This window comes from Urocampus carinirostris, chromosome 14 (assembly GCF_059441175.1).
Source record: "Urocampus carinirostris isolate Australia breed hairy pipefish chromosome 14, RoL_Ucar_1.0, whole genome shotgun sequence".
NCBI lineage: Eukaryota > Metazoa > Chordata > Actinopteri > Syngnathiformes > Syngnathidae > Urocampus > Urocampus carinirostris.
In genome coordinates, this window is record NC_142362.1 from 19,854,264 (window position 1) to 19,870,705 (window position 16,442).

A 16,442-nucleotide genomic window follows, 5' to 3' on the forward strand; every position below is an offset into this window, starting at 1 on the left:
CAGACCAATAGTCTTGGATTTTCTGAAGACACCCAGGATCTGCTGTTGATATTGTCAGGGGCAGAGCTTGATTCCAAGGGGGTGGGGTTGTGCATTTTATCCATGATTGTCTTAAACAGGAGGTGGAGTCAATTAGTGAGCTTTACACAGGAATGCTTAGAATCACTTTATTCACTCCATGGAATATTTACAGTCTTTAAAATATGAAATAAATACATTGGTAAAACTGTTTTGCTGCATTTTTCTAGCTAGAAACAATGTAACAAACAGTGTGAAATGTTTATTGCCGTTAGTGTAAAAACAAATCTACGCTACTTCACAGCAAATGACCTAGAGAATAATGCTGGTCCTAAAAGACATCCTTCAAAAATATTCAATAATTTCTGAACGTATAGCTTATTGTCATACTAAAACATGGAAAACGATTGAAATAATGATTTAAAAAAACATGTAATATTCAAGTAACAGGACAGAAGTATTAAAAACTCGTCTTTTCAAAATTCAAAGCATTAAAAGCCAACACAGTTTTTCAGTCTAATTCTCAAAATAGGTTTCAATCATAAGAAAAACACTTTTAATAATGAGAGTAAAAAAACTCAAGAAACTGATATAAACGACATCAAATTTAAGAATGCCATTTTTGCTCAAATTGTGAGAATGCTGATGAAGCAAAACTGAAACAAATAAGTGAATCGTCAAAATGTCAGAGCTGCCATATATTGACAATCTTAATTTAGAATGGATTAGGAGAATTTTCAGAATTGAAAAACGTTTTCTAGAAGCATTTAAGAGTGTCATTGGTTTGGGGGGAGGTGGCGGGTGGTGATAAAAATCCTTGTGAGACAATGTTCTTATATATTGATTACATTGATGGCACTATTTAATGACGCACTGGAAATGAATTAAACTAGCCTTTGTATTTAAACTCCGAGCGCCATCTAGAACTGTTTTTTTAGATTGAAGCCCTGCAAGAAATTGCCCAACTTGTTGGTTTTTTTTGGGGGGGGGGGAACAAAAACAACAACAACAAAAAACGGAAAAAAAACATGCCATTGTCCAGCGATCAGCTAAGTAACTGTAACATCCATCCATATCAGTAGGTGGCAGCACAATAATTATTTATTTGTATAAATATAAGAATTATCGGCTCATAGGGTAGTACAGGTATACATGTTTAACAACTCATGTTTGTGTCTATGAAGCTGTTAAGGATTTCCCGGAAAAAAATAATTAATTGGAGTAAAGTGAAATGAGTGCAAATAATTTAAATGATTATTATATTATTTTGCAAACCCAAAGAAAAAAGTTACAACGTAGTAAAGAAAATGTTCCACTGTAAAACAAATGTTGCACGTTTTAAGTATTATTTTTCAAGTAGAAAAATATAAAAAGATAGTCAAACTTGAAAAAAAAAAGCTTAAAGATATTATAAATCCCATGACAGCAAAATTAGTTACTAAAATCAATAACCTGTATTACCTACCCAAGATAATAATAATAACTTTGTACAGTAACTAGGAAACACACACACATATATATATATATATATATATATATATATATATATACATATATATTATTATTATTATTATTTTTTTTTATTTTTTTTACATTTTAGACATATGGTGTACCCGGTGATTTTTTATCAAGAAATAAAGCGTGCCACTAATCTAGAGGATTTAATTTGTAGTTTTGACTTGAAAAGCGCTATACAAATGCAGACGATTTACGATTTATGTTTTTAATTTTTGGACACCTGCAAAGAAGATTGCATAGATTTTCTTTATTTTGACAACTATTGCTCACTGTTGTTCACTATTTTGACTATAACGCACTGTTTACATCATTGTCACAATTGGCCAATCATGTTGCTGTTCTTATCTTTCCACACCCTTGAGGGCAGATCTGCTCTTTGTAACCTAGGAGATTTAATAACGAGAGTTCAGGGGTGGGCTTTTAGAACAGGTTTGAAATTCTTATCTGAGGCTTGGGTCCTCTCAAGTTCTCCTTGAAAGTTCCAAATCCATCAAGGTTTGAGTGTCCAAACCAGGGGTGTCCAAACTACGGCCCGCGGGCCAACTGCGGCTCGCACATGGCGCTTGAGCTCAACTCTGTTGCACTTCTCAGTTTTAACACTAGATGGAGCCAGTAACAGAGAAGGTGCTTTTCCACCCATGCATTTAGGATCCCCTGAGCTGGAAAACATTGGAATTGTGTTTTCTTTGCTTATTTAATGAACCTTCTTGTCATTCATTTGAACTGTCGTTGAAATTCAAGGTGTATTACTGTGTAACTTATTCTGACACAAAATAGATTGATTGTTAATTCTAAACCCTATCAGTGCAAATAAACGTAAATTTTGCTACTAAAAATAGGTTAACAACGAAATTAGAGTAGATGACCGGCTATCAAACTGAAAAATAAATAAAACCTCCTTCCATCCATCCATTATCTGCACCGCTTATCTTCAGAAAGGTCGCAGGGGTGCTGGAGCCCATTTCAGCTGTCTTCGGGCAGTGGGCAGGGGAAACCCTGAACTGGTTGCCAGCCAGTCGAAGGGCACACGTGGACAGACAGGTCACTCACTCATTCACACCTAGGGACAATTTGGACCGGCCAATTGACCTGACATGCATGTTTTTGGAATGTGGGAGGAAGCCGAAGTGCCCGGAGGAAACCCACGCAACCCACGGGGAGAACATGCAAACTCCACACAGAAAGGTTCGATCTCATGACCTCAGAACTGTGACGCACACGCGCTAACCACTGCCCGAAATTAAACATATTTAACAAAATAAATATTACCACTCCTCAAACCTAGAGCAAGTCCAGTAGCATTTATTTCCTCTGTCTAACAGCATAGGAGCTACACTCAGGTATTGCTGAGGTTTGTATTTGAGACTGTATCGCTATATACAAAAAATGTAATCAACATTTTTTTTCCTCCTCCTGGCCCTTTCAAAAAAATTTTAAGCCAATGCGGCCCGCGACTCAAAACGTTTGCCCACCCCTGGTCTAAACTATAGACTTATCACACAGAAAATGCCTATTTCTCAATTTGCTATAAATTGACGTAATAAACTACGCACGATTCTTAGTATTTGGTAGCTCTGAAATGTGGACAATTTGAGACCATCAATGATGGAATCAATCAAGGGACGGGGATAGAAAAAGAATGTCAAGAATGGCAGGAAAATATAAATGAATTTTAGTGTCAGCTTTTCAGAGTTCCCGGTTGTTTTCCCAGTGTTTGCAAAAGCGACAGCAGGTCCTGGACGAGACTACTCATGGCCACGGCGGGCGTCTCACCACCGGTATGGTTACTCGGTGCATTCCGCGATCTGGGCGCCGTCCACCAGCAGCGTGTGGATGAGTCCATCTCGCCGCTTACCACTGCTCACCGCCTTGACGCAGCAATTGTGTTCGCCCAGGGTGAAATGAGTCTCCGTGCCGTCATCCACGAACTCGCCCTGACGGAGAATACATCGGCAAATCGAAAACATCCAAAGCTTACTTGCTAGAATAAAAAACCTTTGTGTATTGTTTGATTCCTCCAGGACATTTCCATTTTTTTTCTTCCTCCAAGGTGAAAACAGGACGATCTATATCACTATTATGTGGATGCCACAGTTGTATCGATCCATCTATAGTGCAAGTCAATGGCAAGCAACGTACGAGCATAAGGGGTTGTTTGTTGTCACCAGTCATTGAAAAAAACATTCAGACTGCTGCAATCAGCACCAAGGAACAGAAGGCAATTCTTCTATTGGATTGAGTGTGCACGCAAAAAACACACGGCAAATTCATAGAAAATGAATCTGTGTTGCATCAATATGGCCAGGGAACACCGTATTTTTCTATTTTTTCCAGTATTATGTATTATAACATCTCATCTCATTAGCTGCACCGCTTATCTTCAGTAGGGTCGCGGGGGTGCTGGAGCCCTTCCCAGCAATCATCGGGCAGTGGGCAGGGGACACCCTGAATGGTTGCAAGGCAATCGCAGGGCACACAGGGACAGACAACTCGCTCGCTCATTCACACCTAGGGACAATTTGGACCGGCCAATCCACCTGAAATGCATGTCTTTGGAATGTGGGAGGAAACCGGAGTGCCCGGAGGAAACCCACGCAAGCGCGGGGAGAACATACAAACTCCGCACAGGTAGGCTGGTAGCTGGATTTGAACCCACACAGGAGGTTCCCAAGACCTTAGAACTGTGCTGCACACGCGCTAACCACTGCGCCGCCGTGCTGCCCGTATTATAACATGTTCAACATAAATATTTTCAAAAAGGTACACAACTCAATTTCACTTACTGCAGTTTCAATTTTCTGTCCATTGCACCAAACATCCATAGTGTCTTTCTCTGCAAAACAAGTAAAACAGTAAGATTAATATAAAAGTTTAGAGAATTGGCACATCAAACCATGGCATGCGGGCCATATTTGCGCAGTCAGGGTTATTTATCAGACTCATCAGAAAAAGGGAAAAAAATAAAATTATAGCATAAAAGAAAATGGTTTTAAAAAGTACTAATCATAAAAATGTAATGATTCGGTTCCATTGTTGTCTCTATTGTCCCTTGGTCATTTTTTTCCCTCATGGCCCAGCCCCTTGGCCATATTTTTTGCCCCAATGTGGCCGGCAGGCCATAGTTTACCTAACCTTGGGCTAGACCAGGGGTGTCATATTCAATTATACGGAGGGCCAGAACTCAAACCACACCTTTGGCCGCGGGCCGAACAGGATAAATATTTATTGAATACACTTTCCTTTTTTATTTTTTATTTTTTTAATAAATAATTATGAATTTAAAACAGTCAGGAATATTATTCCAGAACAAACTTAAACATTAAATGAATTAAAAATCCTTGCTCTCCATAAAAATATCTCCTGTCAAAACTATAAAAATGAAAATATGAAAAAACGGAAAATATAAATAAAATTTGTGCTCTTCACTTTGGGAATTTGCATTAGTGAAAAATATCTTCATATTCTTCTTTCACTCTTCAACTTTCTGTATCTTTTCTCTGGATTCAAGGTTTTTCAGCTTACTCTGAAGTTTTGTCTTGTAGTGCCATTTTACATTAAATTCCTCAATTACGGCCACAAAATCTCCACAAATAAGACACACAGGTTTACCAGCAATGTCAGTTGTCAATTTTCTCGGCCATTGTGGTTTTTAGTATCCGAGTATAATTTGAATATTATCAGGGTTTCATGGACCCGGGCCATTATAGTAGATGTATATACGGTGGAACCTTGGTTTTCGAACGCCTCTCAGTTCGAACAAATCGGAGTCTATTAAAAATTTCGAGAAATTCTTGCTTCGCTGTTCGGTCAAAAAAACGGCTAGGGTGCAATGCTGAGCGGCGTACGGGTGTAGATCACTCTTTTCCTGACCGACTATTATTGCGTGCGGACGTACTTCGTTTTGCTTTCGCTTTTAATATTGGTGTACGAAGTGTTTTAGCACCTAATTATGCCTCCGAAGAAAGTCAGTGCAAGCAACAAAGTTGCTACAGGTGAAAAAAGAAAAGTACTGCGTACAACTATTCAAGAAAGAAATAATAGCACCACCGTCCACCTGCGCGTTCTGCTGACCACCACAAAGGTAAGAAATCCTATTCATAATTCTTTTCTTTATCCTTTTTTTTTTTTTACATTTTTACACGTTCATGTTAGCGTAATCTTTTGTACGGAAGATTACGATACCATTAGCCTGGGTTAGCTTTATGATTCGACATTCAGGGTGTTGGAACTGAGCCCAAAATTCAGGGTGTTGGAACGGAGCCCCCTTTCCAATGAACCGCTCACCACTTGTTGTGGAGACCCGGGTGCTAAATGACTTGTAAACGACCTGATTTTTTTATTTTTACACGTTCGTGTTAGCGTAATCTTTCGTACGGAAAATTTCGATAACGCGAAAGTACGATTAGCCTGGGTTAGCTTTATGATTACGTTAAACATTCAAGGTAAACATTCAGGGTGTTGGAACGGATTAAAACGATTTACATTATTTTTAATGGGAAAAATGATTTCGGTGATCGAACAAATCGGTTTTCGAACAGGGTTCTGGAACGGATTATGGTCGAGAACCGAGGTCACACTGTAAAAGGATTTTGCCGGCCGGATGTGGCCCGTGGGCCGTGAGTTTGACACCTGTGGGCTAGATGATGTGTCAGGTATCTGATCAGTTTCAGGACAGTTGCAAGACTGGAGAACTGAAAATGTGCTTTGAGTAGCCATTTCTTTTGTACTCAGCTACAAAGAGGAGGATCTTACCCAAGACCACCCTGGAATCCGTCCCATCCAGGTTGAGCACCCAGGTGCTGGTCACCTTGGCCCGGTTTTCCAGGTACTTCTTCAGACTCTTGCCATTGATGTCCAGGGTGTACTCATAGGCGAAACCGCTCACGGCGTCAATGTTGATGGTGGCTTTAGTGTCCAGCTTGCCCACTTGGAAGCTCTCCTTGCCCACCAGCTTGAACATCCAGTCCCTCCTCAGCACCTCCTGAGGAAGGAAAAATAAAGCGCCGGGTTGAGACCCAAGACCGACACCGGTCATTTTTTGGACGTCAGATTTAAGGCTACATGTGGCCTGGTCTTTTGTAGACAATATTTTCGCTGACGAATGCTATTACTTCCTCTCGTTTAGATGATTGTAATCCCCTGCTCTACAGACTCCCCAAATAGAATATCACAACCCTGCAGCTATTGTAAAATTCATAAATACAATACAGTTGTGTTGAACCCTTCCTTCACAGGACAGATTTTTTTTCTAAAACTAGTCCTTGTAGTGTTTACCTTTTCCAAATGTAAGCACCAACATTCTTAAAGGGGACGTTTCTCCATCTTTCACTTTTTGACCCCCCCAAAAAACACCTTTTTGGACATTGGATTGGGGGCTAAATGTGACCTGGTCTGTTTTAGACATGATTTAATCCCGATATAGACATCTACAATTGGAGTTAGTCCAAAAAGAATCATTTATGTGTATAACTTGACCAAATTAACACTCAAAAAAAAAATGTTTTTGTTATTGCCTCCATTTTTCAACCAAATAAAGACGTGTTTTGGACGATAGATTTGGGGCAGAATATTGCCTGGTTTGGATATAAATTTAAAGTTCAGTTGTGTTTAGCTGATCTCATTCAGACAAAATAGTTTTTGTTTCATTTATTCTGTCCGAATTGACAACACACTAGACATCTCTTAAAGACGTTTTTTTTTGTCTATCTACTATCAATCAGAATTAAGATGTCTTTTAGATGTTGGATTTGGGGCTAAAACTGGCCTGGTAATTTCTAAAGGATTGACTCGCAAGCCATACATGGCTTTTTTCATGAGTATATACGGCAAAGAGATAAAATGGCAAATACTGTACTTTATATATTGTTACATTCGGACCGATTGTCACACGGGCGATGCCAAGATGATACTGACTGTGAAAAGGGTTCAGTCCAGCATATATAGGACACTTTTTTCACTAGTTTACCGTCGAGGTGTCACACCAACAGACCCGGTTTTGACTGCAAAATCGCTAAACAATCCTTTAAACAATCTATGTTCATTGTTGAGACTCTATATAATAAAAAGCCACATAACAATTTTCAATCACCCAGAGGCTCTGACACAGGCTCTGGCATTATAATTATTTTATAGATTTTATCAAATCATCAAACATTACACAGTGAATTAAAATGTGCTTAAAAATGATCTTTTGTCTGGTGAGCGGGTTTGGCAGTTCTGTTGAATTTTCTTTGGAAATATATGGTGTGGCTCTCACTTTCAAAATAAATTAATAAAAATGAAATACTTCTGCTTTTATGGCTCTTTGGTTGAAAAAGGTTTCTGACCTTTGGTCTAAACAGGCATCTAAAATTGAGTTGTGTTTAGCCCTTCCTATTCAGATGAAATTTTGTCCCAAAATAGTCCTTGTCAGATGTATTTCATGGTTTATATTGATCCCTTAACGGCCTGGGTTGTTTGGTCACCACTGTGGACGCAACTCTGGACAGCTTTCTCCACTGTTGACGGTTTCTGGCCTAAGTATGGGTCGTTGCAAAGTTAGCACCAGTCCATTCCTTGATTTTGTCAGTTCAGGTCTTTTTCTGTCTTATTCTCCTCCAGCCCCCTTGGACTGTGCCCTGGGGAATTATCTTGGCCAATCTTGATGATCTTGTGATGTGACCATATGGCAGTTTTTGTCTGCGACAACAGCTCTAGGTAGGTTCAAATGTGCCCACTGTTTTGTTTGTCACAGGGGCTATGTAGTTGATGTCACGAGGTCTCCTGTAGCATGGCATCTCCATGGCCTGGGTTTTCCTTTCCAGTCTTTTGTGAGAGTCCCTGTCTCACAAGTGGAGAGGAAATGGAAGTAACCAGCGCTTGCAAGAGTCTTGTCTTTAATTTCACTACTATGTTCTTTTCCTTCCAGGTGGGTTTAAGTCTGGCAAGTCTGGCTGTGGTTTGAGCTATTGTTCCTGGTCATGATTTCTGGTTCTGAAGCCCTTCTTCTGATATGACAGCTCTAAGAAATTTAAATTTGGTGACAGGTTCAAGCTTCTATTGGTTGATGGAGATGTTTTTGGTGATATCTTGGGGTTTGGTGGTCATTGTTTTTGTTTTTTCCGTGCTGATTTCCACCCCATACTGGTTGATACTTTGTCCAGGTGTTTGACCTTATCTCCGATTCCCTGTTCATCTCCTGCCAGTTCCGCTATATCCTCAGCAAAACACAGGTTAGTGATGTTGTGTCCCCCACGGCTGACTGTAACTTCATGTTTATCCAGGGCTTCAATCCTCTCCAGGAAGATGTTGAATAAAGTTTGAGAGTGAATGCAGCCTTCTCTGGCATACACTGTGTTTAGAAACCACGCTCCAATGGTACCATTGATCAATACAACACTGTCGTCATTGACATACAGCTGTTCAATTGTCTGATTTACTTTCCTTGTTAGATCAACTTGTCCAAATCTAGGCTACTGAAAGACGTCTGTTCGACACCCAGTTATCAGCAAAATAAAGATATGTTTTGGACGGAACCTTTTCAACCAATTTTAGCTGACTAAAACAGACTAATTCATAATATTAGGCTCAATAAATGTGAAGATATAATTGCATACCTGTCAACCTCCACGGCTCCATGCCCTTACAAACTGTCGTAATTTCTCTTACAAAATAGTCTTACACCATATTTTTTTTCAAATGTGTTTATTTATGCAGTTTAACATGTTATACTGTATATGTGTTTCGTTATATCATCTCATCTCATCTCATTAGCAGCACCGCTTATCCTCAGTAGGGTCGCGGGCAGGGGACACCCTGAACTGGTTGCCAGCCAATCGCAGGGCACACAGGGACAGACAACTCGCTCGCTCATTCACACGGAGGGACAATCTGGACTGGCCAATCCACCTGAAATGCATGTCTTTGGAATGTGGGAGGAAACCGGGGAGAACATACAAACTCGGCACAGGAAGTCCGGTAGCTGGATTTGAACCCACACAGGAGGTTCCCAAGACCTTAGAACTGTGCCGCACTCGCGCTAACCACTGCCCCGCCGTGCTGCCCTCCTTATATCACATATATTGTTCATTAACATTATGTTGTGAGATCTTGAGTTGCTCGACATGTATGAGGTTTATTATAAAAAAAAAGTTCAAAAATTAAGTAGCTTGGGCGTTCACTGTAGAAGGAAAAAAATACATGCAAATATAATTAAGTGGAATAATATATTTTCTTATTCAAATTATGAATTTATCTTCTGCATTAGGGCGGCATTAGCCCAGGAAGTAGAGCGCTCGTCTTGGGATCAAGTGATCGCAGGTTCGAATCCCGGCTCCTCCGTGTTATATGGACAAAGACACTGAATCCCTAATGCCGGCTCTCTTTAATGAGTTGAGCCGAACAAGCCGGTTCTCTAAAAACTCACTACATCAAACCGCTCGATTCGTTTGCAACGAAAAAAAAACCGATACCGAGATAGAGGCTATCGCGGCGAACTCGTTTGACTTGATTGATTTGCCGTTTCGTGATAGTCGGTGTATACCGGATGGTACCCATAATTTTTTTTCCGTATGGATTTTCTTGTACGTCGTACACGTCTTAAAATGCATAATAAACGTACTTTGTACGGCAAAACCGTACAGGTTGACAGGTATGATTTTAAATTGTTTTTTGCGTAACCTTTCCATCCACGGAGATGACTCTCTTGCCGGTGGTGGTCCCGTGCTCGAAGGCGATACGGTGGACGCCGTCGCTTAAGGCGACGTCCCACACGGCAGCCAGGTCGCCGGACATACTGGCAGCTGACGACAAAACAGTGATTCACACCTCATTCAATGAGCCCAATTGTAAAATAACACCTAAAATATCGACATTATTCAAGTAGATCGGTGAAGAAAAAAATAATCACAGTGTTTGCGCTTCGTCTTCATGGTCAAGTCCAATTTTCTTCAAAATAAATAAAACCCTTGCACACTATAAATGACAAAATCTTATTTTACTTCCATAAACGACTCAGCAACAAAATTAGACTTATTAAAGTATTAAGATACGATACAAGTGTGGCGTTATGATTTTTTTTTTGCAGTTCGAGAATCAACATGTTACACTTGTTTTGAAAAGAAACGGAAACAGCGTGAGACGAACAAACTTGACATCGTAATCTCTCCCGTTAGCTTTTACGCGCCGCTAGCTAACGTCAGCATTTCACTCTAGAAAAGCTATTTTTCCCCAATCAAATTAAACTACAATAAACCATTTACTTGTCGCAAATTACCTTGAATGTCTTACACGTTGAATTCTATCAGTTATTGCGAAACTTTTGACGAAAGAGTTAACAATGCAAGGTGAGCGCAGTGATACGCGATCCCGTAACCATAACAACGTGACCAACCGTGACGTGAACGCTTGGCCACGCCCTTTCTCCGTCAATCTTTTTTTCGTGACGATTTTGTTTTAATTTAGATATAATTAATGTTGCACAAAAAGTGTTTTCTTTTTATTCCTTGGAGGGTTTTGCAATAGTGTGATTATAAACAATTTTGCTTTCGTGTTGCAATTTTCTTTTAGGTCGCTAGAAGGCGGCACCCGATCAAAATTATTTATTTTTCATTGATGAAAAAAAGCAAGGGGATTAAAAGTGGTCGTTTCTGATATATAATATCGCACCAATAGAAATATGGATTAAAAAATGAAAAATACATAAACATTGCCTAACAAGTAAAAATAAGCGGGAAAAAAATATTCAAAATAATCTATCCAGGGGTCCCACAGAAGCAACAGAACATTCCCTCTTCCCCTTTTCTTGCTTTTGTTCGTCTCTTTCCTTAATCCCCATTTCCTTCCTCATCTTTCTTTTATTCCCTACCCTCCTGTCCTAGCTTCCTTTATACGTTCCTTCTTTTTCTACCTTTACACGTGTCCTTTCTTCCTTTCTTTGCACATTTTCTCCCCTTCCTTTTTATTTATCCTTCGTCCCCCCCTTTCTTAATTTTCTTCCTCCCGTCCTACGATTCCATCTTTCTTCATTGCCTTCCTTCCCATCCAATGCTCCCCCTTGCTTCATTTCCTTTATTTCCATCCTAAATTCCCCCCTTTCTTAATTTCCTTCCTTTCCATCATAGGTTTCCCCCTTTCATTATTTCCTTTCTTCCATCCTACATTTCCCCTTTTTTCATTTTCTTCCTTTCTACCTTTCCTTTCCTCTGTTACTACCTTTCCATCTTATCTTCGCTTCCTTCTTTTCCACCTGCCCTCCCTACCTTTCAACCTTATCTTCACTTCCTTCTTTTCCACCTTTCCTTCCTTCCTTTCCTACCTTTCCACCTTATCTTCATTTTCTTTTTTCCCTTCCTTTGTTCCTTCATTCATTTGTTCCTTCCTTCCTTCCTTGCTTGCTTCCTTCCCTTCCAACCTTACCTTTATTTACTTCCTATCTTCCTTCCTTCCTTCCTTCCTTTCTTCCTTCCTTCCTTCCTTCCTTCCCTTCCAACCTTATCTTTATTTCCTTCCTTCCTTCCCTTCCAACCTTATCTTTATTTCCTTCCTTCCTTCATTCCTTCCTTCCTTCCTTCCTTCAATCCTTCCTTCCTTTCTTCCTTCCTTCTTTCCTTCCTTCCTTCCTTCCTTCTTTCCTACCTTTCCACCTTATCTTTATTTTCTTTTTTCCTTCCTTTCTCCCTTCCCCCCTTCCTTCCTTCCTTCCTTCCTTCCTTCCTTCCTTCCTTCCTTCCTTCCTAGCCACTCTCTTTCTTTCTTTTCACCTTGACTTCTTTTATAGCTTTTATCCCTTCACTTACATTCCACCTTTTCCTTCGATCCCTTCTTTTTTCCTTTTCAACCCGCCAACAGAAGAAGTCAACCACATGCAGACGGCATTTCTGAAATGTTTCCATGACCGTTTGTTTCACACGGCCTTTACTGGCATGATTGTGAAAAGGAAGGCAATCGGGCACACACTCTGGCCTATTTATCTTGAAGATCTCTTTTGTTGGAAATAGGGCCAAGTTACAGTGTTTAGCTTGTTTTTTCTGTCAGGGGATTAAATCTGTAGACACAGGGCCTGTTTATTAAGGCCACTCGGTGGCATGCAAAAACGGTTTCTAGGGTTAGGAATTCGGGCAACACACAAATTGACGGCTAATTACAACATGAGACCATCCACGTCAATCACACAGAATTTTATGACATGGGCGACCCAGAAGAGCATCAAGATCAAACGTAACATATTATATTGTCATTCTGACATGTGAAATGCACAATGTTAGGAATTAAATATTAAAATGTACCGTTTACCTAATTGTTTGAATTAGTTATCTGACTCCATTAACCAAACACAACCTACATTCACCTAACAATGCGCGCTTGTTTCTTGATGGAAAAGATGGACAAGAGACCGGCATTTCCACACGGGGGCAGATTTAATTTCCTAAACTAAGTGAACTCCTTCCAATATGGACGAATTAGCCGAATTAGTGTCGCTTGAGTCTCTGTCAAGCCTCCTCTCTCGTTCTCTCGCTTTCTTCTCTCGGCCCATGTTTTTGCGCAAGCTGGTGTGCCGGCTCCTCCCATGGGCGTGCCAGGGAAGCCTCCACATGGGCTCCACCATCTCAGAGAAGAGCGTCCCGATGTCTGAAAAACTCATTACAGCAGAGCATTTATCAAAACAATGCCTGCCGTCAACAGAACTAGACAAAATGTTCTGCATTCGGATCAGCGTGACCTGTCATTGAACTTAAGCCTACTCAATGAAAATCTTCATTGCACTCAATTGTGTTTAATCGGATAAAATCCTTTATAGTAAAATGTATAAAATCCTTCAACAACCAAATTAAAAATGACCGTCCTGATGGTGAAGTGATATCATACCACAGTGCTGAGCTATGAAAACAAATATTACAATGAAAAATGAATAATATTATAAAAATGAATAATATTAATATTATTCATCCCTTGCCATGATCAGATAAGAGCATGCCAGTCCAGTATTTACTTACTGATCCCTGTCTTTATGTCAGGACCAGAATGGAAACAGGACCCAATTGCGTTACGTTTCGAACAAGTTTTAGTGAAGGAAAGACCAAGGACTGAGCCCACAATTCGGTGTTCGCTGGACCGCAAAGCAAGTCGTACTCGGATTGTGATCTGAAAACGGAAGTGGATCTTCCGTGGCGAGCGATGGCGGTGTCAGGAACGGAAAAAACGTGTCGGTACTGGGAGAGCAAGGCGTGGTCGGGGTCGGAAATGAGTTGTGAGCCGGGACGTGAGAGCAGACGTGGTCAGGAGCAAAACAGGTCGTAGCCGGAGACAGACAGGAGCAAAAACGGGATAGGTGGAAATCAGGATAGAAAAAGGCTTGTCTGGTATTCACTAAGGTTCGCAGATGGACTGACAACAGGGGACTGACAGGACTGGGTTCAAATACCGACAGGGAGCCAATCAGAACCTGCGGCGGTTGGCGCCAAATGAGCGGGCACAGGTGAGTCACATCAGTTATCATGACACTTTAAATTACTGCATGGTTCTAAATATTAGGGATGCACTGTTTTTCTTACCATAACAGACAATATCCTGCTTCTGTTATACCGATAACTTTTTTACAAAGCGCATGCTATGTTGAAAAAAAAAACAAACAAACAAAAAACACGCATAATGCAATTACTTTTTCATGTGTCTTTATTTTTATCAACAATGAAGATAATATTTGTGTTGGAGACACTACACTGGAGCTTGACTTAATCAACCAATCAATAAATACTTACTTTTGCAGTAATACATATATATCTTCTGTAAATAGTGCATAATGTGTATATTATTATGGGTGTGTTTGTGATGTGAAAATACGTCACTTGTAAATGTTTTACAAATGCTCCAATGCTTAAAGTCACAAATGGATCACTCATTCTTTTCAAGTGGCATTATCTAAGCTCTACACATTAGTAGCTATCATCAATCAAAAGAACTAAACAAATGCTACAATGGGCAAATGAAATATGTTTAACTAATTAAGGCCGTGGAGGTCTAACATCAAGTGCATTTATGGCAGCCATGATTTGCTAAAGGAGTACAAAACATTGAGATATCTACACTACGCTTTGTGTATGTCTCATACGAAAAACCACATTCCGTCGCCATTGAGACACTTGTTTGCCACTTGGTCAATGTTAATCGAGCTGTTAATTTTAATAAATCAGCGTTTACATATAAAACACATACAGGAGTGCCACGAGAAAGAAAAAAATTTCTGAAAAGAAAAAAAAACAGCCTCTACAATCACAATATCTTAAGACATGCCATAGATTCTCCAGTGCCTCACACACAATACTAAGCAGTGGAGGGCGGACGCGACCAAATTGTGCTTGTACTTCTGTCGAAAAATCAAAATATATGTCACGGACCAAAAACAGACACAGGACCCAATAGTTCTCGTTTTCTCAGTTTTCATTAATAAAGAGGGAGAGCAGGACTTGCTTCCACGATCGGTTGACGGACAAGGGTAGCAGGAGGCGCGGAAGTGGCACTTCCGTGTCGAGCGAGGAGGTTCGAAGACAGGCAGGGAATGCAAGTTGTTAGCCGGGACTGGAGAGCAAGGGCGGTGTCAAGTTCGGAAGCAAGGTCGGCAACAGGAGTCAGGCAGGCAGCGGGGCAAAACAGGTCGGATAACGGGAAGGCAGAACGGGGCAGAGTCAGGTCCGGAAACAGGTTGGCAACGGGTAACAGGCAGAGAAAACAGAGCAGGAACAGAGTCTGAACGTGAGAGCTTGCAGAGCTGGGAGAAACAGTTGGCATAACAATCTGACAGGGATCTCTTGAAAGCCGGGGGTTTAAAAGAAATTCATCAGCCAATAAGATCTCAGGGCTGTTGGCGCCAATTAAGCTGTCACAAGTGCTCTGAATCGGCAATCATGACAATATATTATAATTGGGAACATACATGCTTAGAATCTTTCTAACAAGCTAAGGTCTCTGGTGCCCCGCGCACTATATGAATAGGTAGCGATGAGACCAAGCCTTCGCTCTGAAACGGCTGGTCTACTAGTGATCCCAAGAGCCAAGACGAGATCGGCAGGTTCGAGAGGGTTCTCCATTCGTGCCCCGATGCTGTGGAATGCTCTTCCACCTGAGAATCGATCCGCAAACTCAGTGGAACTGTTTAAATCTAGCCTTAAAACCCACTTATATTTTATAGCTTATGAATGACCTATATTTCATGTTGACAATATCTGTGTATTATTTGTTATTTTCAACATGCTTTGCAGCCTGGTCATCCTTGAAGGGGATTTGTCAGGGTTGCCATGGCGCCCAATTGGCCCCGTCCAAGTGGTGCCAGCTGCGACTCGTTGACTGATTGGCTTCTTTTTAAGCTAAGTGTTCTCACTCACCCTTTGTCAGTCCGTCAACGAACCTTTGCCCCGCAAGATGTGGGTTTTGACTCTGTCTGGTTCCCTGCCTGTGTTTCCTGTCCAGTATTTTTCCAGTCTATTTTGTCCTGTTTTATATCGATCCCCAGTTTCGTTCCCGTCTAGTTTGTCCTTTTTAATTTCGATATCCAATTTTGAAATCAATCCTGTCTGTCCCGTCCTGTCCGGTATCGCTCCATCCGTCCGATATCTGCTCGAGCAATTGGTATCGATCTCGTCGGCCTCTGGCTTCCTGTCATTCCTGCCAGACTGCTACCTTACATCTTCCACCCAACAATCGCCGAATCCCACCACGGAAGAACCACTTCCGTATTTGTATCAAGATCCGATTGTGTGAGCGGCTGCTTCCCGTGTCCAGCGAGCACCGGATCGTGGGTGCTGCCCTTCCTCTTTTTATCAATAAAACTTGTGGTTAACGTTACGCAATTGGGTCCTGATTCCGTTCTGGTTGTGACAATATTCTGTTTTGTGCTCATTTTTCCAATCCGTCCACACATGTTCAATATTTGA

At 40.8% G+C, this 16,442-nt stretch overlaps 1 protein-coding gene across 1 annotated transcript; it reads right to left on the reverse strand.

The window, feature by feature from the left end:
- Positions 1–153: 153 nt before the first annotated feature.
- On the reverse strand, positions 154–10,906 carry faima (Fas apoptotic inhibitory molecule a). Its single transcript, XM_088353415.1, has 5 exons — positions 10,790–10,906; positions 10,195–10,316; positions 6,289–6,517; positions 4,320–4,369; positions 154–3,470 (listed from the first exon to the last, which is right to left on the reverse strand). The coding sequence occupies exons 2-5, from the start codon at positions 10,306–10,308 to the stop codon at positions 3,321–3,323; spliced, it is 543 nt and encodes a 180-aa protein (XP_088209541.1). The 5' UTR covers positions 10,309–10,316; positions 10,790–10,906; the 3' UTR covers positions 154–3,320.
- Positions 10,907–16,442: the final 5,536 nt, after the last annotated feature.

Coding starts and splice junctions, on each gene's coding strand:
- faima (XM_088353415.1), bottom strand. CDS start 10,308: ATGTCCGGCGACCTGGCTGCCGTGTGGGACGTCGCCTTAAGCGACGGC. Junction 6,518..10,194: donor TCATCTCCGTGGATGGAAAG/GTTACGCAAAAA, acceptor TTCCTTCCTCAG/GAGGTGCTGAGGAGGGACTG. Junction 3,471..4,319: donor GACAGAAAATTGAAACTGCA/GTAAGTGAAATT, acceptor ATTCTCCGTCAG/GGCGAGTTCGTGGATGACGG.